Here is a 23,427-nt window from a genome sequence, read left to right on the forward strand (position 1 = left end):
AGAGCACCCAGTTTTTTTTTAAATCTGCCCCTAGCCATTGGAATTTGTGGGGGAATCCATATTCACCTGGTCCTTTCCACTCAGTTTGAGCTCCGTGACACCTGGGCGGTCTCCACTTGACTTCCGGATCCCATCTGTCAACTTCCTGCATGGACTAGATCACATGCATCTTTGCAGCCAATCACCGGCCTCAGTGGTGACATGTCCCCAACTGGCACAAGACCCAGCAGTGATATACTGCTTGGAGACATACCACTGCTGTGGCCAATCATTGGCTGCAGCAAAGTACATGACCCCAACTGTGCAGACACTTCACACAAGGTCCCCTAAAAAGAGCCCAGGAGCCAAGGAACCGGGAGCGAGCAGCGGGAACCAGGTAATCTCCACTAGTCCTGCTGGTTCGGTGGCAGATTAAAGATTAAAAATGGGCCCTAGCCCACATTTACACAGGATATGCTATAAATGTGTTATAGATGTCCCACCTCCAGAAGGGTTCCTCAACCCCATCCAGCATTCACTTGTAAAGGAGCTACAGGAAAACTTAGGCATTTAGTCTGTAGATTATCCACAGTTAAACCATCCCAGTAAAGCCCACTATCTTCAAACAAGTCTTTATACCTCAAAATCTCTGACAAGTGAATTTGAGATGATGAGATGGCATTATGGGAGACTTGAAATTCCTTTTCAAAACCTTCACCGGCTTGCTTTTCAGTCTCATCATGCAGCTCGGGTTCAATAGGCTGGAGTGAACTCAATTCCCGGCTAAGGGAAGTTGTTCTTTCTTGAAACTCATTACAAATTTTTAACTATTTTTCGGTGTGCAAAAACTATTCCCATAGTCCTGACCACCTCTGGTCACCCCATCCAAGTGGGGCGATGTCAGGAAGTATGTGTGGGGGAAGGAGTTCAGAGATAGGCATACTCCTTAATGTGTTATATAGGTACCTATCTTTATATTAAGCCATGTATAAAATATCCCTGCCCACGGCTAAGAACCCTGACAGCTGTCATCTGTGGTGGATCCTGAGCAGAAGACCACCATCTAAATCTAAACTGGAGAGCCAACTTAGTTATCTAAATAGAGATTAATTTGTATTTCACATGTAATGAAAATAAACCATCTCCTTCCGTAGGCAAGGGCCTGCTGAAAGACCAGTATAGCCAAACAATAATCCTATAAATTGGGTTTTGGCATCTTACATTTTGAGATTTTCCTTCTCTTTGGTTAACATTTGGTATGACAGTCTGACTGTACTCAGAGCATTCTGGAAGTTCATTAGTTCTTGACGCAGTGTTTGCTTTTCAGTTTTCAGTGCCATCAGTCTATTTAGGAGGTCTTTAAGTTCAGACGGTGAAATCTCAGATTTTTCTACATCCTCATCTCGTGGCTCTCGTTGAAATGATGAATCTTCTAGATTTGTCATGTCATAGAGTTTCTAAAAAGAAAAAGACAAAAAAAGATTGTGATTGTACTGAATTTGATATTGAGGGATAGTCTTATAGAGAGGGACAAGGTGATTGTGGGGTTTGTATGGTTTTAGGCACAAAGCATGGGTCACATCACACCATCGCCCCGAACTGAGCCTCCAACGCAGATGTGAACAAGCCCTCAAATGGCATTTGATCCAAAATGGGGATAGGAAAGAGGAGCAAGAATTTTGACAAGCAAGTGTGTATCGTACATTGGAGCAAGGTTTTTGCATATATAGCCCCATGTTTACAACTTGTAATCATCTTATTTTCGGAGGACCCTTCTACCCAAAAGGGACTGTAGAAGCAGACAAACCCATTAACGGTTGCATGCTATGTTTCAATCATTCCCGATAATCCTTACAGAGGACCGTTTCGCTCTCCTCACAGGTCTCTTCTGGTAAATACATGTATTCCCCATTAAATAACAGTCTATATTTTTCTAAGAACTCTGCATGGTGCTGTTCCTGTGTTATTCCTCCTGAAAACAAATGAATAAATGAACTGGACCCTGCCATTCCCCTTGGGTATGTCCCTACACACTCTACAGCACCCATAGGACAATGTCAGAGCATGCAGGGACACACCCACAACTGGTAACACCCAGTTGTCTATATATTCATACCTTTCTGCATCTAAGACTTGCAGATTCCATCACATTTTATGGAAAAGTATTGAAACATGGAGATGTGCAACTCGGTGGGCACTGGCAATGTTTGGGTCTTATAAGCAGAAGCCACAATGCTAATGTGAACAAAGCCTAAGCCATTGGTGTCTATAAAAAGTGAAGCTTAAGCAGGGTACTGGCTCTCCTTAAAGAGATCATCCCTATATGTAGACTTACTGGCAATGCTTCATGGGAAAATAATATGCAAAGAAGTATCTTCCAAGAAAGAGAACCATCTCGCTAGCACAACCTTGGTGAAGTGGCTCCCTAGGAGTCAAAATATGACTTTTTAAAAAGCCTTGGAATATGACAAAGAAAAATGCCAAGCCAAATATCCATCCGTAAACAGCTGTTTTAGGGTGCTTGCCCTTCATCAGTATGGAGTAGGATTCTTAATGGATGGGTGCAATGCCTTGGATACAGCTTAAGCAGGGTACTGGCTCTCCTTAAAGAGACCAGACCGGTATGGAGACTTACTGGCAATGCTTCATGGGGAAATAATAATAATTATAATAATAGGTATCTGCCAAGGAAAGAGATCCATCTTGTTAGCGCCACCTAGTGGAAGTAGTTCCCTATGAGCATTTTCCCTTGTCATATTCCACGGTTTACTAAAAAGTCTAAGTCTGACTTCCACAAGGTGGCACTAGCGAGAAGGTTCCTTGGGAGATACCTCTTTGCATACAAAAAATGAAGACTGATCACCCTGTAGGCAAAGCATAGGGTACTTTAGGCCCTTTTCACATATTTCAGTCCAGTGCAAATCTGCATCCAATGCATGTGAATGTTTTTTTTCTAATACTGTTCACATGCACCCGAAAAAAAGAAAAAATAATTGTTAGTGCCATGGAAAAAAAAATCTGCAAGAATAAGTAGCATGCTACTTATTCTCAAGGATTACACATGAAAAAGCAAGCAGATGGGTCGAACCCTTGCAGCACATCAAACACATTTAAGGAAGAAATCCGAGGGTTCGCCTTGGACTACTGCCACAGATCCTCTAGTAGAAGATTAAAATCCAACCTCCTCTGATGGCAGTTTTTGGAGGTGGGTCGGGGGGCCCCCTTAGACATTGGATTGCCAGACGATCCTGCTGGAATCGACAGGTACGGCAGAAACATGTCTGACCAGTCTTACTTTTTGTTTTTCCCTGCAACCTACATTGCTTGCTGTAACCACAATATACCTCGATCTCTTGAATCTCTTGGTCTAGTTCCATCACATTTAATTGGATCGGTTCTTTGGAAAACCTCTTAATGTTCTTCTTCAGGTCTTCCATGTAGCACTCCTGTTGGCTCTTTTCAGGCAGCATTTTCTTCTCTACTCGAACATCGTCGAGCTGCAAAACAAGACAGTAACATTCACATAGGAAAAAAAATAACATTGTGTGTGTGTATTTCCAAGAAACTAATGCTTGGTGAGAGTGTATGATATGTAAAAGCCATGGAAAATTCCAAGGAAAAGTTTGTATCAAGGAGTTAAATCATTTCCAAACATTACATATGCGACGCAACGACAACAGCCATGGGTCCCTTAAAGCAAATGTTTTTCGTGACACCAGTTGCAGTGAAGCAACAAGGGCACAGGGCCCCTTTTAGTGATGTAGTAGATGGTACCCAGGTGTAGGAATGCCAGAGTGGTGCAGAGTAGCCTATAATGTCCCTTAATGTTTTGTGCATGTGTCACAGTGCTCCTACCTGGAAACGCTGGAACCCAGGCGTTGTCGTCCGAAGCAGAGAAAATAGGGGGAATAATCGAGGGATTTGAAGAAATTAATTGAGTCCAGACCTTGTGATGAAGTTCAATAATAGCTTTACTTTAATAAACATTTCTCCAACAGTTTCCGGCTTTGTCTTGGTTCCCAGCAGGCGTTAACATTAACTCTGGCAGGTAAACAAACTCAACCCTGCTACATCTGTTGCTCTCTGACCCTGCAGTGCTGAAAAGCTTCCTGTATAACTTTGTTTCTTTCTTTATGCTCCAACTTTTCTCTGTAGTCTGACTCTAGATCAGTACCAGGGATCTTTTCCTCCTGGCTTCAGAGGCTCCAAAGCTGTGGCCTCAATATCCAGCAGAGCTGAAGGTGCTCTAGCTGAATTAGGAAGGACACGTCCAGCAGGGACGTGTACCCTTCTTCCTTCCCCTAGCAGAGGGTACTCTCCACTGACCTCTAACTAACTAAACTCCTCCTTAGAGGGAGAGAAGAGAATGGAAATAAAGTTCCATCCTCTGCAAATGTAGCTCTGCCATGCTGGCTGCCACCTTCTGGTGAACCAGGTACATTAAATGAACAATAACAGTTGTATAGAAATAGCAATGCACATTGTAGTGGACTGAAATAACTGCATAAGATGACACTGTGTTAGCCCATAGAAGACAGTAGCGGGTTGCGGACTGGTAATGGCACTCTGGGTCATTACACATATATCTGCATTTGTAATGCCCCAGAGGTGCATTACCACTTCTTCACCCTGCTACTGTCTTTATTAGTTAACCTAATGTCACTCTATGTGTTTGTTTCCAGGTCCTATATAATGTGCATATCTCTTTCCATGTAACTGTTATGTTCAATTGTAATATGCCTGGTTTACCAGCAGGTGGCAGCATAAATGGTAGAGCTACAGGGACATTCTAAACCCCCCTCTGTGGTGTGGTGGGTGTTGCCCCACTTGCTGCAGGGAGGGAGGAGTCCTAGTTAGAAGTAAGTTGCAGTTATCCCCTGCTAGGGGAAGGTTCTAGTTTACCCCCTGCCAAGGGAGGGTGTGCAGCAGGTGCACGTCCCTGTTGGACGTGGCCTTGCCCAGGCCAGCTGGAGCACCTTTAGCTCAGTTGGATATTGAGGCAGAAGCTGGAAGCCTCTGAAGCCAGGAGTAAAGTTCCCTGGACCAGTTTAGAGACAGACTACAAGAAGGAAGTTACAGCCTGCAGCTAAAGCAAAGTTATACAGCTATCCTGTTAGCACAGCAGAGCCAGAGAGCAACAGACATAGCAGAGAGTAGTTTGCCTGCCACACTTAATGCCAAAGCCTGCTGGAACCAAGATAAAGCCTGAAACTGTTAGAGAAATGTTTATTCAAGTAAAGCTGTTATCAACTTCATTACAAGGTCTGGAGTTTATTTCTTCATCACCTACTCCCTTTGCTCTGCTTCAGACGAGAACACCTGAGGTCCGGCGTATTCAGGTAGGAGCACCGTGACATGTACACCAACATTAAGGGACATTATAGGCCCCCCTATACCACTCTGGCATTCCTACACCTGGGTACAGGGTACAGTATCTCTAAAAAGGGCCCTGTGCACTTGTTGCTTCACTGCAACTGGCGTCACAAAAACAAGTACACTTATTTCTCTTAAAGGGACCCCTTGCGGCTGCCGTGCATCGCACATTCTGCGAGTATTGGATGCAACATCCCTTCAAAAGGTGATGCAAATAAAAAGAAGGTAACTGTTCACACTATGGATGTTTCCTCATGGCAATTATTTCACACTCATTTTCGGGTGAATCAGTTTGAAAATGATAGGATATTGTTTGGAAAATTATTAGAACAAGCAGTAGAATAAAGGAAAAGACATGCCGTATGGAATATTATGTGGTGACCCCCCGCTAACACTACTTACTTAGTCCTATCATTGGCAGCTTACGAGTTGAAAACAGAAGGAAGTATTTTATAGGTGAGAAGGGTCATAAAACAATATAAAAGGTCATAAATTAACATTTGTCATCGATGCACCTATGAAATCTTATGATATGTATCTGCATAACAGGTTGTTGTCGTAGTCAGGACCATATGTAGCAAAGTTTCTCTAAACGCACATATATACGAGAAGACCACCGACCTGATTCCCTATGAAAGATTTCAGTTCCATCATGTACTATGCCAGGGCTGGTCAACCTGCGGCTCTCCAGCTGTTGCAAAACTACAACTCCCAGCATGCCTAGACTGCTTACAGCTATCAGACTACAGCAGGGCATGGTGGGAATTGTAGTTTTACAACAGCTGGAGAGCCGCAGGTTGGCCAGCCCTGTACTATGCATACTGACCATCTTCTAATAAACAGGCGAGGTGCCTTCAATAATATGCAAACTGTATGGGAATGAATGATCTCTCTATTTATATGTATGACATGCTACAATGCCAATCAGTGCTCATTTAAAGAGGTTGTTCAGGACTAGAAAAAGATGCTCGTTTTCTTCAAAAAAGGTTGTGTGTGGTATAACACCTTAGTCTCATTCACTAGCTGCAATACCGGGCATATAACCATGGTGGGGCTGAGCTGTTTTTGGAGTAAAGCAGCCATGTTTTGTATTTCTGATTCTGGACAACGGACAGAATGAAGACTGAAGGAAGAATGACTGTAAGGAGTCACGAAGCAGCTCTCCTGAATAGTGATAAAAAGAAAAAGAAAACAAAACGAGCGGCACTCACCGTTGATAGGCAGGTAACTTTATTCCATGGTAGGAGGGGGGTGCAAGGGTTGCAGATACAGCAGCAAGTAAGCAACAGCCGTTTCGCGCGTGTATGCGCTTCTTCTGGCTCTCCTGAATAGTGACCCTGGCCAGTCCGCCTCTTGACGTGATTGACATTGCACATGTCGGGTATGTTATATCAAGGCACCTCCAGCAGTATCCAGTGCACTGTTGAAGCCGAGGACTTCTGCGCATGCGCTGTTGTCCAGGATTAGAAAAACATGGCTGCTTTCTTCCAAACATAGCATCACACCTGTCCACAGGTGGTGACTGGTAGTGCAGCTCAGTCCCATGCACTTCATTGGAGCTGAGCAGCAATACTAGACACAACCTGAGGATAAGGATGGCGCTATTTCGGAAAGGGGGCAGCCATGTTTTTGTAATCTTGGACGACCCCTTTAAGGCACATATTTGTCTTATTGTCACTGTCACGTTCAGGCTGTCCTTGTTTTCCAATGTACAATATGAATATTTTCACTGTCAGTGAGACCGGGCAATATCTTTTCCAAAAAGTCTTCAGCCATGACATGACGTCTCTCTATGGAGGATTTTTACCTTTCAGTGGAATTATTTATTCCATACCTTTTTGTACCCATATATCTGTGTACCTGTATTATACCATATTGTATGCATACAGTATATGTATGGTACGAGACTCACCTTAAACTTGCTGGCAAGCTTTTCCAGAGGTTTTGCTTGCAATAGCTCCTCTCCCAAGATCTGTGAAATTTGTGAGAAAACCTCCAGCGCCTCCTGCTGGTAAACTGCGATATAAGGCTGAAGTTCCTTCGATAATGTTTCAGATTCTGTTTGGACACCAAGAGGCTCTGATGCTGGAACATCCCGAACGGAGGTCTTCTGATCACTGACAATACCCTACAAGGCAAAATAATTAGTAAAGCGTCATCTACAGATCCACAAATTACAACAACGACATGAAAAACAGGAAATGAAAAAGAAAGAAAATACTACTTCAATAGCAATCCCCAAAAATAACATTATTACAAGAGTTGTTCCTATTAGCAGGCGGTTGGAGGAAGCCATTATTTTCTATGTCCTTCGGCATACGCAAGCCATTTTACAACAGCCTGTACTCTGCTGCTGCTGATTTAATAGGGTAACTGTAAGAAAGTGAAACCTCCAGCATCTTGCAATATCCTGAGCGTAAATAATATATTTTAGGGAATTGCCATTTAAAGGGAACCTGTCAGGAGCATAATACAGCCTGAACCACAAGCTATTTATGCCAGATAAGTGGCAAGTGTGCCAACAATTTGGAAAAGCCGCATAGCCCTTAACCTCCTCAGGACCGCCGTACGCAGGATTGCGTCTTTGCGGCGGCCCTGCTCTTCTGGGTGGACGCGCCGGCACACAGGCGCGCGCGTTCACAGGATCGGAAGGTAAGCGAGTGGATCTCCAGCCTGCCAGCGGCGATCGTTCGCTGGCAGGCTGGAGATGTGATTTTTTAACCCCTAACAGGTATATTAGACGCTGTTTTGATAACAGCGTCTAATATACCTGCTACCTGGTCCTCTGGTGGTCCCCTTTGTTTGGATCGACCACCAGAGGACACAGGTAGCTCAGTAAAGTAGCACCAAGCACCACTACACTACACTACACCCCCCCCGTCACTTATTAACCCCTTATTAGCCCCTGATCACCCCTGATCACCCCATATAGACTCCCTGATCACCCCCCTGTCATTGATTACCCCCCTGTCATTGATCACCCCCCTGTAAAGCTCCATTCAGACGTCCGCATGATTTTTACGGATCCACTGATAGATGGATCGGATCCGCAAAACGCATACGGACGTCTGAATGGAGCCTTACAGGGGCGTGATCAATGACTGTGGTGATCACCCCATATAGACTCCCTGATCACCCCCCTGTCATTGATTACCCCCCTGTCATTGATCACCCCCCTGTAAAGCTCCATTCAGATGTCCGCATGATTTTTACGGATCCACTGATAGATGGATCGGATCCGCAAAATACATACAGGCGTCTCCCTGGAGCCTTCCGGGGGGGTGATCACCCCATATAGACTCCCTGATCACCCCCCTGTCATTGATTACCCCCCTGTAAAGCTCCATTCAGATGTCCACATGATTTTTACGGATCCACTGATAGATGGATCGGATCCGCAAAACGCATACAGACGTCTGAATGGAGCCTTACAGGGGCATGATCAATGACTGTGGTGATCACCCCATATAGACTCCCTGATCACCCCCCTGTCATTGATTACCCCCCTGTCATTGATCACCCCCCTGTAAAGCTCCATTCAGATGTCCACATGATTTTTACGGATCCACTGATAGATGGATCGGATCCGCAAAACGCATACAGACGTCTGAATGGAGCCTTACAGGGGCGTGATCAATGACTGTGGTGATCACCCCATATAGACTCCCTGATCACCCCCCTGTCATTGATTACCCCCCTGTCATTCATCACCCCCCTGTAAAGCTCCATTCAGATGTCCGCATGATTTTTACGGATCCACTGATAGATGGATCGGATCCGCAAAACACATACAGGCGTCTCCCTGGAGCCTTCCGGGGGGGGTGATCACCCCATATAGACTCCCTGATCACCCCCCTGTCATTGATCACCCCCCTGTAAAGCTCCATTCAGATGTCCACATGATTTTTACGGATCCACTGATAGATGGATCGGATCCGCAAAACGCATACAGACGTCTGAATGGAGCCTTACAGGGGCGTGATCAATGACTGTGGTGATCACCCCATATAGACTCCCTGATTACCCCCCTGTCATTGATCACCCCCCTCTAAAGCTCCATTCAGACGTCCGCATGATTTTTACGGATCCACTGATAGATGGATCGGATCCGCAAAACACATACAGGCGTCTGAATGGAGCCTTACAGGGGGGTCGATCACCCCATATAGACTCCCTGATCACCCCCCTGTCATTGATCACCCCCCTGTCATTGATCACCCCCCCTGTAAGGCTCCATTCAGACATTTTTTTGGCCCAAGTTAGCGGAAATTTTTTTTTTTTTTCTTACAAAGTCTCATATTCCACTAACTTGTGTAAAAAAATAAAATCTCACATGAACTCACCATACCCCTCACGGAATCCAAATGCGTAAAAATTTTTAGACATTTATATTCCAGACTTCTTCTCACGCTTTAGGGCCCCTAGAATGCCAGGGCAGTATAAATACCCCACATGTGACCCCATTTCGGAAAGAAGACACCCCCAGGTATTCCGTGAGGGGCATATTGAGTCCATGAAAGATTGAAATTTTTGTCCCAAGTTAGCGGAAAGGGAGACTTTGTGAGAAAAAAATAAATAAAATCAATTTCCGCTAACTTGTGCCAAAAAAAAAAATTTCTATGAACTCGCCATGCCCCTCATTGAATACCTTGGGGTGTCTTCTTTCCAAAATGGGGTCACATGTGGGGTATTTATACAGCCCTGGCATTCTAGGGGCCCTAAAGCGTAAGAAGAAGTCTGGGATCCAAATGTCTAAAAATGCCCTCATAAAAGGAATGTGGGCCCCTTTGCGCATCTAGGCTGCAAAAAAGTGTCACACATGTGGTATCGCCGTACTCAGGAGAAGTTGGGGAATGTGTTTTGGGGTGTCATTTTACATATACCCATGCTGGGTGAGATAAATATCTTGGCAAAAGACAACTTTTCCCATTTTTTTATACAAAGTTGGCATTTGACCAAGATATTTATCTCACCCAGCATGGGTATATGTAAAATTACACCCCAAAACACATTGCCCAACTTCTCCTGAGTACGGAGATACCAGATGTGTGACACTTTTTTGCAGCCTAGGTGGGCAAAGGGGCCCACATTCCAAAGAGCACCTTTCGGATTTCACCGGCCATTTTTTACAGAATTTGATTTCAAACTCCTTACCACACATTTGGGCCCCTAGAATGCCAGGGCAGTATAACTACCCCACAAGTGACCCCATTTTGGAAAGAAGACACCCAAAGGTATTCGCTGATGGGCATAGTGAGTTCATAGAACTTTTTATTTTTTGTCACAAGTTAGTGGAATATGAGACTTTGTAAGAAAAAAATTAAATAAAAAAAATCATCATTTTCAGCTAACTTGTGACAAAAAATAAAAAGTTCTATGAACTCACTATGCCTGTCAGCGAATACCTTAGGGTGTCTACTTTCCGAAATGGGGTCATTTGTGGGGTGTTTGTACTGTCTGGCCATTGTAGAACCTCAGGAAACATGACAGGTGCTCAGAAAGTCAGAGCTGCTTCAAAAAGCGGAAATTCACATTTTTGTACCATAGTTTGTAAACGCTATAACTTTTACCCAAACCATTTTTTTTTTACCCAAACATTTTTTTTTTATCAAAGACATGTAGAACAATAAATTTAGAGCAAAATTTATATATGTATGTCGTTTTTTTTGCAAAATTTTACAACTGAAAGTGAAAAATGTCATTTTTTTGCAAAAAAATCGTTAAATTTCGATTAATAACAAAAAAAGTAAAAATGTCAGCAGCAATGAAATACCACCAAATGAAAGCTTTATTAGTGAGAAGAAAAGGAGGTAAAATTCATTTGGGTGGTAAGTTGCATGACCGAGCAATAAACGGTGAAAGTAGTGTAGTGCAGAAGTGTAAAAAGTGGCCTGGTCTTTAAGGGTGTTTAAGCCATGGGGGCTGAGGTGGTTAAAGAGGACCTTTCACCGCTCCTGACATTCCTGTTTTAATAGCTTCATGCATTCCCCATGTAATAAAAATTCTGGAGCATCTATTCTTATGAATCTGTGTTGTGCCATTCCTTTATTATTTCTACTAGAAGTTATGAATGAATTGCTAGCAGTCTGCAGTAAGGGTACAGAGGGGCGGTAACCAGTTGGGGGTGTGTACCTGCATAGGATGATAATGGCAGCACTGATTGGATAGCGTGAGACTGTGCAGGTACACGCCCCCAACTGGTTACCTCCCCTCTGTACCCTTACTGCAGACTGCTAGCAATTCATTCAAAACTTTTAGTAGAAATAATAAAAAAAAATGGTACAACATAGAGACATAAGAGTAGATGTTCCAGAATTGTTATTACATGGGGAATGCATGAAGATATTAAAACAGGCATGTCAGGAGTGGTGAAAGGTAGGGATGAGCGAACTTGTGTATCAAGTTCAGCGTACAAGGTTCAGGTTTGTGTTATCTAAGAATTCTGTTAGGCCCTTTTCACACGGGCGAGTATTCCGCGCGGGTGCAATGCGTGAGTTGAACGCATTGCACCCGCACTGAATCCTGACCCATTCATTTCTATGGGGCTGTGCACACGAGCAGTGATTTTCACGCATCACTTGTGCGTTGCGTGAAAATTGCAGCATGCTCCTCTTTGTGCGTTTTTCACATAACGCAGGCCCCATAGAAATGAATGGGGTTGCGTGAAAATCGCAAGCATCCGCAAGCAAGTGCGGATGCGGTGCGATTTTCATGCACGGTTTCTAGGTGACGATGGGGATGGGGACCCGATCATTATTATTTCCCCTTATAACATGGTTATAAGGGAAAATAATAGCATTCTGAATACAGAATGCATAATACAATAGCGCTGGAGGGGTTAAAATATATATATTTTTTAATTATCTCACCTTAATCCACTTGTTCGCGCAGCCGGCATCTCTTCTGTCTTCATCTGTGAGCAATAGGACCTTTGATGACGTCACTACGCTCATCACATGATCCATCACCATGGTAATGGATCATGTGATGGACCATGTGATGAACGCAGTGACGTCATCAAAGGTCCTATTGCTCACAGATGAAGACAGAAGAGATGCCGGCTGCGCGAACAAGTTGATTAAGGTGAGTTAAATTTAAAAAAAAAAAATTTAACCCCTCCAGCGCTATTTTACTATGCATTCTGTATTCAGAATGCTATTATTTTCCCTTATAACCATGTTATAAGGGAAAATAATACAATCTACACTACAACTAACCCAAACCTACACTACAACTAACCCAAACCTGAACTTCTGAGGCTGATGCCAGTACAGGGGAGAGATTACAGCGCTTCAACTCTGTGATGTCGGGGGGAGCAAGGAGAAGATTCGGAGGATGCGGGCGGTGCTGGGCACAGTGGGCGTGGCTGGGCTCCTGAAACATTGGTAACAGCCCCTTGGGCTCCTTACTTGCCTCATTTGCATATATATATATATATATATAAAATCTTTTTTTGATTGAATAAAAGCACTCAGAGCTATGGGGAATGTATATTGTGGACGTGCTAGCGGCGATCTATTAGAACATGTCCTAGGCTCAAACTAGCTGACAGAATCCCTTTAAGTAGCAATAAAGCAGAAGCCATCATCCATCTGCACCGATCAATTGAATGCGTCAGCGGCTGCATAGGTGACAGACTCCCATCTCTTGACATTTATGAAAAGTGTTTTTAGGAAACTGGGACAATTTTTCACCATAATATTAGAAGAAAATTGAAAGAAGTTCAAATAGAAAGTAAAGGTTAACTTTAAACATATAACTACCCCTAATTATATGGCGCCACTGGCAGGAGAATTGAGGCGGCAGAAGCAGAGAACTTACCTGAAGCCTGTGTAAAGTGACAAGCCTTCTCCCGTCGTCTGGGAGCGTTTCAGCCCTTTCCTCCACTGTGGTTATCAAACCTGAGACGTTAGGGGAGTCTTCGGCGCTGACCGTCGTGTTGTTTCCCGGGGTCTCCGGAGAACTGAGTAGAAATAACATGCAGATGACCAATAATCGGACAGGTGAAAGAAAAAGATACATAGATAACATAAGGAAAATAATTATTATCAATAATAATTTTGATGATCAAGGCACTAGGCAGACCTGGGTAGATATCAGGGCCCACTGGGTATGGGCAACCTCAGCAGTGTGGGTATGGGCAGCCTCAGCAGTGTGGGTATGGGCAGCCTCAGCAGTGTGGGTATGGGCAGCCTCAGCAGTGTGGGTATGGGCAGCCTCAGCAGTGTGGGTATGGGGAGCCTCAGCAGTGTGGGTATGGGCAGCCTCAGCAGTGTGGGTATGGGCAGCCTCAGCAGTGTGAGTATGGGCAGCCTCAGCAGTGTGAGTATGGGCAGCCTCAGCAGTGTGGGTATGGGCAGCCTCAGCAGTGTGGGTATGGGCAGCCTCAGCAGTGTGGGTATGGGCAGCCTCAGCAGTGTGGGTATGGGCAGCCTCAGCAGTGTGGGTATGGGCAGCCTCAGCAGTGTGGGTATGGGCAGCCTCAGCAGTGTGGGTATGGGCAGCCTCAGCAGTGTGGGTATGGGCAGCCTCAGCAGTGTGGGTATGGGCAGCCTCAGCAGTGTGGGTATGGGCAGCCTCAGCAGTGTGGGTATGGGCAGCCTCAGCAGTGTGGGTATGGGCAGCCTCAGCAGTGTGGGTATGGGCAGCCTCAGCAGTGTGAGTATGGGCAGCCTCAGCAGTGTGAGTATGGGCAGCCTCAGCAGTGTGAGTATGGGCAGCCTCAGCAGTGTGGGTATGGGCAGCCTCAGCAGTGTGGGTATGGGCAGCCTCAGCAGTGTGGGTATGGGCAGGGAGGGACTGACAAGGAACCTCACATATCCCTGGATCTCATATGATGACCACAGTCTCAGTTCTGCACAGTCCCGGGTAAGACTCTGTTCAAATACTATTTGGCCCCATTTATGCCCAGTGTATGCCAACATGGCATGTGCTGGAAGGGTATGCATCGATATACCTTTTTGTTTTGTTGTGTACAGTATACTATACAACACTTCTATAGAGGGATACAGGCAGTGTCGGACTGGGGTACCTAGGGCCCACCAGTAAAATTTATTTTGGGGGCCCACCGTACGCATACATTCAAATATAATAAATAATCTAACAAGTTTTTATATTCACATAGGCTGGTTGATGTGCTGTACATTGAATCTATGTATGTAGTGCAGTAAGTCTACTGTGTTATGTGCCACTTGTGCAGGGGGTGGGAGACTATGGGCCCACTTTGCTCAGGGGCCCACCGGGGGATTCCCCTGTACCCCTGAGGGCCAGACCGAGCCTGGATACACGGGGTATTTGCTAATGGGTGCCCATCGGTGACATGTGCCACTGTATGCTTGTACACCAGCGTCTGTCACAGCCGAAAAAACTGCTGAAGAAACTCGCTAGTCACAGCTCAAGAATTTCCATGAGATGACAGAGTTAAAAGCAAGCAAATGTAACATGAGAGCCACATCTTCTTTTGGCCCCAATCATCCCAAAAAAGATAATCTCCTTCAGGAGGGAAAATTGTCTCTGCAGCCGGTGGTTATCTTCACTTGTAGAATGTCACAAATGAGACAGTTTCATTATTTTGATAATGGCTCTGTGATTCACCCAGGAAACTTTCTAAAGAACTCTTTATGCAGATCTTCCACGGCGAGCATTTAATATTTCTAACACACAGATTGCTCGGCAGTGTGACCTGTACTTACCTGCTGTAGGAATTACAGTCCTGTAGAAGCGCCTGCACTTGACCACTGGCCTCCTGCCATCCTGCTTCTGCTTCTTCTAATGCTTTTTCCTCGGCAGCGTCTCTCCAGCCGTCCGTCACATCTACATAATGCTCCTGGCGAACATTTCCACCGTCGGCGCTCTGTCATCAATTCATAGGAATAAATAACATTAATGAGGGAACTTTCAACCCTACAGAAACTTTTTTTAGTTTCCAAAATAAAGTACAGCAACTGTGATCATGACGGTGACACGGAAAGAGCTGGTGTTGGGATGCAATTCCTTGGACCATGGGATTGCGAATTTTTATCGCGAATATCGGCACTTCGAGAATTCGCGAAGATGTAGAATATAGTGCTATATATTCGTAATCACAAATATTCTAGATTTTTCTTTTCCTCGCCACCCTCCCATCTTGCTTGTGGGCCGATGAGAAGGCTGCAATATCTTTGTCAGAGCCCTTACTATATAAGAAGCTCCCCAGCAGAGAGAGCAGTGACATTGCTGTGCTCTGTGCTTTCATCTGGATCCTATTCCTTATCCAATTACATTAGATAGCTCATATATATAATACAGATAGTCAGTGTAGGTTATATCCTGATATAGTGGAGCTGAACAGTTCCAGTGCAAGGTGTTAGGTAGTGTGATAGGGATTACTGTTTCTCTGCTGTCCATACACACATGCTACAGACACAGTGCTGATGTCACAACAATACTTAGTGCACCAATCAGTAATATCTACTCAGACCTGATAAAATGTGAAGTTGCATGTATTGCGCAAAAAATAGGCGCATCATTAGTGCCGATTTTCGCAATCGCGAAAATAATGACAAGATCTAGAATTCGCAAATTTATTGCGAATATTATGCGTAAAATTCACGAAATATCGTGAAAATTAATATTGCCTATGCCGCTCATCATCACTATAAAAGACCCATTTACACAGGCCGATGATCAAGAACAAACTGCGCGGGAACATTTGCTCGGCTGATCATAGGCCTGTCTAGATACCCCACGGATTAACTGACAAACACGCAAGCCCTAGTTTTTTGGCTGATCACATATTTTCTGCAGCCACAAAAAAAGTTGCTTGTCGGCATAGCATCTCCCTGTGTAAATAGTTTTTGTAAACCCGAGCAGACCTGCAGAGGGAAGCATACTTATCTGCTCCCTGCCACTGGGCCGCTAACTGGTCTTATGAGTATTGGCAAGACTGATGTAGTGGAGCTGATGATTGACAATGAATGGCGCAGTACGCAACCAGACATTAATATATGAGGATTGCAGTTTTATTTTAGGTTCAGGACAGCGCGTTTCGGAGTACGGAGGACCCCTTTATCAAGTCAATACTTATAATCCTAACGTACCCCACCGGCAGATTGGCTCCGGCCCCAAGGGTTCCTGATAGTCTTTGCTGCACCAACCGTTCTCCTTGCATCTTGCCGTCCCTGGAGTTGTGCTTAGTTTAGCACAACTCAAACAGGTGAGCATTGAGGAATAAGTCTCTGTGACGTACTAATCCTATGAGCGCCTTTTTGTCTTTTGCTATATATTGCTAACTGGTCTTGGCTGCCTCACTCGCCTCCCCTACTGTCAACATTTGCTTTGATGCCTCTGCAGCCAATCGCTGGCCACAGCAGTGACATGCCCCCCTTGCATCACGTGACCAACTGATATGGTACAACAGGAGCAGCTAAACCTGCTTCCCTTTGCAGGTCCGCCTGGGGGGGGGGGGGTGATTGCCAAAATCTCACCCAGCACAGGAACTGGATGGTAAGTATATAGTGGTAAGCATATATACTAAGTATTCTGTATGCAGCTAGCGCAGTGCACAATGGGCAGAGTTATCTGACGTTATACCAGGTCAGTGCCGAAATCCAGAAATAAACTTATAAAAAGGCCGTCTGCCTCTCTCTATATATTGTTCCCAATGCATTAACAGCCAGCTTTGTGCGTTCTGTTATACCCTAATGGAAGGAGAGTCTATAAACTGTGTCAGGGTCAGTACACTGACGGCTGAACAGGATTAGGATACAATCACATTTTGTTTTCCAGCTGCAGGAAAACCGGAAACAGTTAAAAAACGCCAGAACTGGGCGCATTGCAATTCGGCAAAAAAAGCTCATGGAATAATTAAAATGCACAGAAAAAATATTAAATATCGATAACCTCCCCTTCCACTAAGTGGATTGGTTTTCATAGTGTAATATTGAATTCTCTTGGTAATTTGGATACAGCTTTTATCAATTTTAGACAACTTAACCCTTGAGGCCATTATCGGTTAATGTGCCTGACATGTCGATGTGAGCTGGTACCCCTACTGATCACGACTAGGGGCATCCTGAGTTCCCTACCACCACCCGAGCACAACTACAGTGAGAAGGTGTTTATATGGGCAGTAACCCACAACAGGGGATTTTTGCAAATTTTCCATCACATTATACACTGCTCATTTCCATGGTTATGACCACCCTGTAATCCAGCGGTGGTCGTGCTTGCACACTACAGGAAAAAGAGCCGGCCTCTCTGGTGGCTGGGACCATAGGAGCACACATAGGCTGGTGCTTTTTCCTTTCCTCTGCAAGCACGGCCACCACTGATGGATTGCAGTGTGGTCATAACCATGGAAACAAGCAGTGTATAATGTGATGGAAAAATGAATCAAGGCAGCAAAGGAGGCAATATGGACAATCACAATACATTAGTAAGTGCCTTGTATTAACTTGGTCTACATAAAGGCCTCTTTCACACGGGCGTGTGCGCCCCGTTGCCGTACTGCGGACCGCATTTGCGGATCCGCAATACACTGGTGCCGTTCCGTGGGCATTCCGCATCACGGATGCGGACCCATTCACTTCAATGGGTCCGCAAATCCGGAGATGCGTAATGGTGCGGAACGGAAGCACTAAACGGAACCCTACGGAAGCACTACAGAGTGCTTCCGTGGGGGTTTCGTCCCGTACTTCCGTTCCGCAAAAGGATAGAACATGTCCCATCTTTTTGCGGAAAGGCCGGATCACGGACCCATTCAAGTGAATGGGTCCGCGATCCACTGCGGCTGCCCCACGGACTGTGCTCGTGCCAATGTGAAAGAGGCCTAAATGGAATTTGCTGTAGTGAGACAACCCGTTTAATCAACTCTGTCCCTGCAGGAAGTTTGGGTGTAGATCCTGGATCCGCCCCTTGCCAAGTCTGAAGTGTGCTTGCCTGGAGTTATCAAGGAGAGGAAGAAACTCCTTGTACTCCATTCCTCACAAGACTGGACTAAAGCTAAAGAGATGCAACGATCTATGGATGATCTCCAGAAAACAAGAAAGAGACAAGAAGGTTCAGAAATCTGGATGGCTGAACACTGAAGTCAGAAATATATCCTGCTATCTAAGCTATTTAGACTTTACTGCAGTGAGGGGAACACTGTTAAGACACCCTTCACACTTGGACATGATTTGACCAGTTGTACCTTAAAGGGCTTCTGTCACCCCACTAAAGTCATATTTTTTTTTTGGGCTAGTTAAATTACTTATCCTGCGATATATGAAAATACAATTGTGTTACTTACTTTGATTCAGCAGTTTCTTCTAAAAACGAACTTTTATAATATGTAAATTAGGTCTCTACCAGCAAGTAGGGCGGCTACTTGCTGGTAGCAGCTGCAGAAAACCGCCCCCTCGTCGTGTTGATTGACAAGGCCAGCCGGGATCTCCTCCTCCGGCCAGCCCTGTCGGCATTTCAAAAATCGCGCGCCTGTGTTCATTCGGGGCACGGGGGCTCTGAGATGAGGAGGCTCGCCTCCTCAGAACTCCCTCAGTGCGCCTACGCCGATGACATCACCGAAATAGAAGATGTCATCGGCGCAGGCGCACTGAGGGAGTTCTGAGGAGGCGAGCCTCCTCATCTCAGAGCGCCTGCGCCGAATGAACACAGGCGCGCGATTTTTGAAATGCCGACAGGGCCGGCCGGAGGAGGAGATCCCGGCTGGCCCTGTCAATCAACACGACGAGGAGGCGGTTTTCTGCAGCAGCTACCAGCAAGTAGCCGCCCTACTTGCTGGTAGAGACCTAATTTACATATTATAAAAGTTCGTTTTTAGAAGAAACTGCTGAATCAAAGTAAGTAACAGAATTATATTTTCATATATCGCAGTATAAGTAATTTAACTAGCCCAAAAAAAAAAAATGACTTTAGTGGGGTGCCAGAAGCCCTTTAAAACCTGAACGCCTCAGTTGTGAATTACAGGCACAGTTGTAAAGAGATAACCAGCCATAGATTCTGCAGGAAGACAAAGTGGAAGGAGTGAAATCATTTCCATCATTGCTTAAATCCATACAAAACCTTTTGGGGGAATTGCACTGTATATTGTAGGAACTGGATTTTTGCGATCATTGGATGTACTATAACTCCTAATTTGCACTTCAGTAAAGACAGACAGTTATTCTGTTAAATCTGGCCTGGTTACTGACTCCTGTACCATACGCTGGACATTGCACTCTACACCTCCTGCCCTGCAACTATACAAACACCTAAAAGCATGTGCACCCCTACTACCATCAGGCAGGAACCCAAGAACCAGGGTGTGGCCCCGGGAAAAGAAAGGGTGCCCCCTCCATTCAAGGAGCAACAGTGTTAGGAAAGCCACTGTGATTGACTGTAACAGCCAGTGCCACTACGACACCCGTCTTCTGCTCCGGCTCCTCAGGGGCGCGCTGCATATGGAGTGTAGCCAAACCTGAGCTTTACTGTCCATAGAATTCTATGGGATCGCTGGGAACCGACGAGCGTTCTCACTTGAACGTTTCTGCAACCCCAACTACAGTTTGCATACAGCAACAAGATGCGCGTTTGTCAAAAGGGTTGTTCAAATTTAGAAAAAAATTGCTGCGTTCTTCCAGAAATAGCTCCATACCCGTTCACAGGTTGCGTGTGGAATTGCAGCTCAGCCTCACCCACTTCAATAGAGCTGAGCTGGAATACCAGACACAACCCCATCTATTTTTATTGTGCCTTTTAACAGCTCAGTGGTAATCATCCAAAAGAACACTCATTTAGGAGGCAAAGGTTGCCAATAAAGACAGATTAGCGTCTATTCCCTGCTGCTATATTTACTCATCAAGGTCTTATGTTCCGTACATTTTATCAAGAGTGGATAGAGCTGTCTGTGTATCAGAAATCCCCCCGCATTGTGCATACCACATATTACTGATGTTGTTGTGCAGGAAAAGGCAGTTTATATTATATAACTAGCAGAAGGACCCGGCTTCACACGGGTATATGTCATCTATTCCATTTCATGTTTGTATGTGTCGTTAAAAGATATAGGCAGTATCACCCATAACAGGGACCTACAGCACCCCGCCCCATTAACAGTGAACTCCACAATCCCCCACCCCTTAACACTGCCCCCCCCCCCACAGTGCCCCGCCACTTCAAAATGGGACCTCCACAGCAGCCCATCCCCTTAACTTTGACCTTTACAGCAGCCCGCCCCTTTAACAGTGAGTTTCACAGCACCCTACTCCCTTGACAGTGGCCTACTCAGGGGCTCTCCCCCTTAACAGTGACCTTCACAGTATCCCGCTGCCTTAACAGTGACCTCCACAGCAGTTGCCCCTTTAATAGTGGCCCCTTCCCCCTTAACAGTGACCTCCACAGTGTCCGACCCTTTAACAGCGACCTCCACAGCGGCCTGCTCCCTTATAAGCAACATCCACAGTGAACGCCTCTATAACAGTGACCTCCACAGTGCCTGCCCCTTTAACAGTGACCTCCACAGTGCCTGCTCCTTTAACAGTGACCTCCACAGCGCCTGCCCCTAACATGTATCGCGCAACATTTTGTCCCAACATTTTTTATAATGATAGGCTATGGTGTCGCACTCCGACATGTGACATGCTGTGAATGCGACACGACAGTTGCAAAAAATCTATCAAAGATGGATTTTTCAGCGACTGTCGCATCGCTGTCGCAGCATGTCACATGTCGCAGTGCCACACCATAGACTATCATTATAAAAATTGTCCCGCGACATTGGTGCGACATCAATGTCGCGCGACACATGTAGCAGTGTAGTTGTGCCCTATGTGTCGTGCGACTTATTGTCGTCGTGTAGACCTAGCCTAAAGCTGACCTACAGCAGTGAAGAAAAATGGCTGGGTTGTTATGAAAACCTGGAGTAAAACTGTGTGTATGTGGAGACTAAGGGCCTACAAGCTTCTATTGGCTGATAAGGGACACGTGACCATGTGTATGGCAGTTGGGATATGAAGAGAAAGACTTGCAGGCTTGTATTGGCTAATGCAGGTGATTTTTTGGGAATATCTCAGGAACGGTACGTCCTAGAGAGCTGTGACCCCCACAAGATTTGTTTCCAGGTAGCAAGGAATGTGTATACCAAGTTTAGTTGAAATGGATGGTTGCGTTTTTGAGTGATCGCGGAACATACATATATACGTCCTTCTTTATATATATAGATATATAGCCTGTGGCAGTGGACTTGCTGCCCCCTCATGGTCAGTGTGTAGAATGCATCAGTATATTGTACATACTGTATGCTTCAAAGGGTCAAGTTCTCCATGTAGAGGCCACATGAGGTTGTCACCTGGTATACCCTAGAGCAGTAATCATGTACTATATAACCAGACAATGATTAAGCTGATTAATGTGATTATGAATTGAAACATATAGAAACCATGCACATAACCCTGGGATGCATATACTGTAGCTGCACCTGGATCCTGGTGCACGATGGGGCCCAATGGACCCTCTACCACATAAGACACCAGCATTTTACCTGGTAGGTAGGTACTGCGGCATACATTAAGCATCAGGGGCCCAAGAGCTTCTGGTTACATCTCTGCACACGTCATCACCAATCCTTACCTCCGAGCGGTGACTCTTCGTGTCCGTCTTTTGCACTGATGTTATGGCTTCTTTCACCCCTTTGCTTTCCACCATTTGTTTTCTGACTGATCCAGCGTTTACCTATATGGAAAAAAGGGAATGGGTGTTCATTATAGGGGGTGAAAATCGGGTAAATTGTCACAAGGTTTTCCCATTTAGGAGCGTTCATTATACTGATCCTCGCCAAGGAGGCTGATACGGGTATTGCTTGGTATCTGTCACTGGATACGCTTTGGATGGGCCCTAGAGAGGACCCTTAGTATCCCTGCAGTGAGTCTGTGAGGCACAGTTACTGTATACACTGAGGAGTGAACTGGAGAAGCACGCTACAGAATTGGGTGCAGGGCCCATAGATCCCCGGGGGGCCGACCAGGGCCTCCTCACAGCCACCAGCCAGGCACATAATGATCTGATGCTCTCAGCATTAGGCCTCTTTCACACGACCGTATTTTTTGTTCCTGTTTACGGGCCGTTTTTTTCGGTCCATATATGGAACCATTCATTTCAATGGTTCCGTAAAAATAAAACAGAATGTACTCCGTATGCATTCCGTTTCTGTATTTTAGTTTTTCTGTTCCGTTGAAAGATAGAACATGTCCTATTATTGCCCGCAAATCACGTTCCGTAGCCCCATTCAAGTCAATAGGTCCGCAAAAAAAAGGAACACATACGGAAATCCAACCGTATGTCTTTCGTATCCGTTCCGTTTTTGCAGAACCATCTATTCAAAATTTTATGCCCAGCCCAATTTTTGTAATTACTGTATACTGTATATGCCGAACGGAAAAACAGAACGGAAACGAAACACAACGAAAACAAAAAACGGAACAACGGATCCGGTTTAAAGCGGAACGGAAAACACTGAAAAAGCCATACGATCGTGTGAAAGAGGCCTTTATTAAAGGGGTTGTCTGGGTTTTTACTATTGATTACTTTTCCTCAGGATAGGTCATCAATAACAGTGACGGCGGTCCGACACCCAGCACCCCCGCTGATCAGTGGTATGAGGAGATGGCGTGCTCAGTGAGCACGTGCTGTCTTCCTTCTCTCTTCCTGTCCGCTTTTTGCCATAGACAGCAGCCATGAACAGGAAGAGAGATGAAAGATGGCATGTGCGCACTGCACGCGCGGTCTCCTCATACAGCTGATCATCGGGGGTGTCGGACTGCCGCCGATCTGATATTGATGACCTATCCTGAGGATAGGTCATAATTAGTAAAAGCCTGGACAACCCCTTTAAATGCTAGGAGTAACAGGTACTTACGTGCCTAGCCGGTGGCAGCAAATGCCCTCCTGCATTGAACTGTGTCACTATCCTCAGGACGGTGATACGGTTGAATACTGCGGCAGAGGTGGCGGTATATTCTTCTGCACTGTGGTATTTGGAGCTGCCTTTTGTCTATTTGGACCCGCCTACAACACGGGGCCACTTTTATTTTTATTTTTTTTATGGCCTCTTTAAATTCC

The 23,427-nt window shown here is 45.3% G+C and overlaps 1 protein-coding gene across 1 annotated transcript in view; it reads right to left on the reverse strand.

The window, feature by feature from the left end:
* Nucleotides 1-23,427, reverse strand: part of SYNE2 (spectrin repeat containing nuclear envelope protein 2) — a 304,488-nt gene that overhangs the window by 166,041 nt on the left and 115,020 nt on the right. The window contains exons 42-47 of the mRNA XM_040412752.1: nt 21,940-22,041; nt 15,045-15,205; nt 13,174-13,315; nt 7,265-7,480; nt 3,324-3,476; nt 1,201-1,436 (exon numbers count right to left, since the gene is read on the reverse strand). Coding sequence (XP_040268686.1) covers nt 1,201-1,436; nt 3,324-3,476; nt 7,265-7,480; nt 13,174-13,315; nt 15,045-15,205; nt 21,940-22,041 — 1,010 coding nt within the window. The remainder of the gene's footprint in view (nt 1-1,200; nt 1,437-3,323; nt 3,477-7,264; nt 7,481-13,173; nt 13,316-15,044; nt 15,206-21,939; nt 22,042-23,427) is intronic.

The sequence above is a fragment of the Bufo bufo genome, chromosome 11 (assembly GCF_905171765.1).
Source record: "Bufo bufo chromosome 11, aBufBuf1.1, whole genome shotgun sequence".
In the NCBI taxonomy this organism is placed as follows: Eukaryota; Metazoa; Chordata; class Amphibia; order Anura; family Bufonidae; genus Bufo; species Bufo bufo.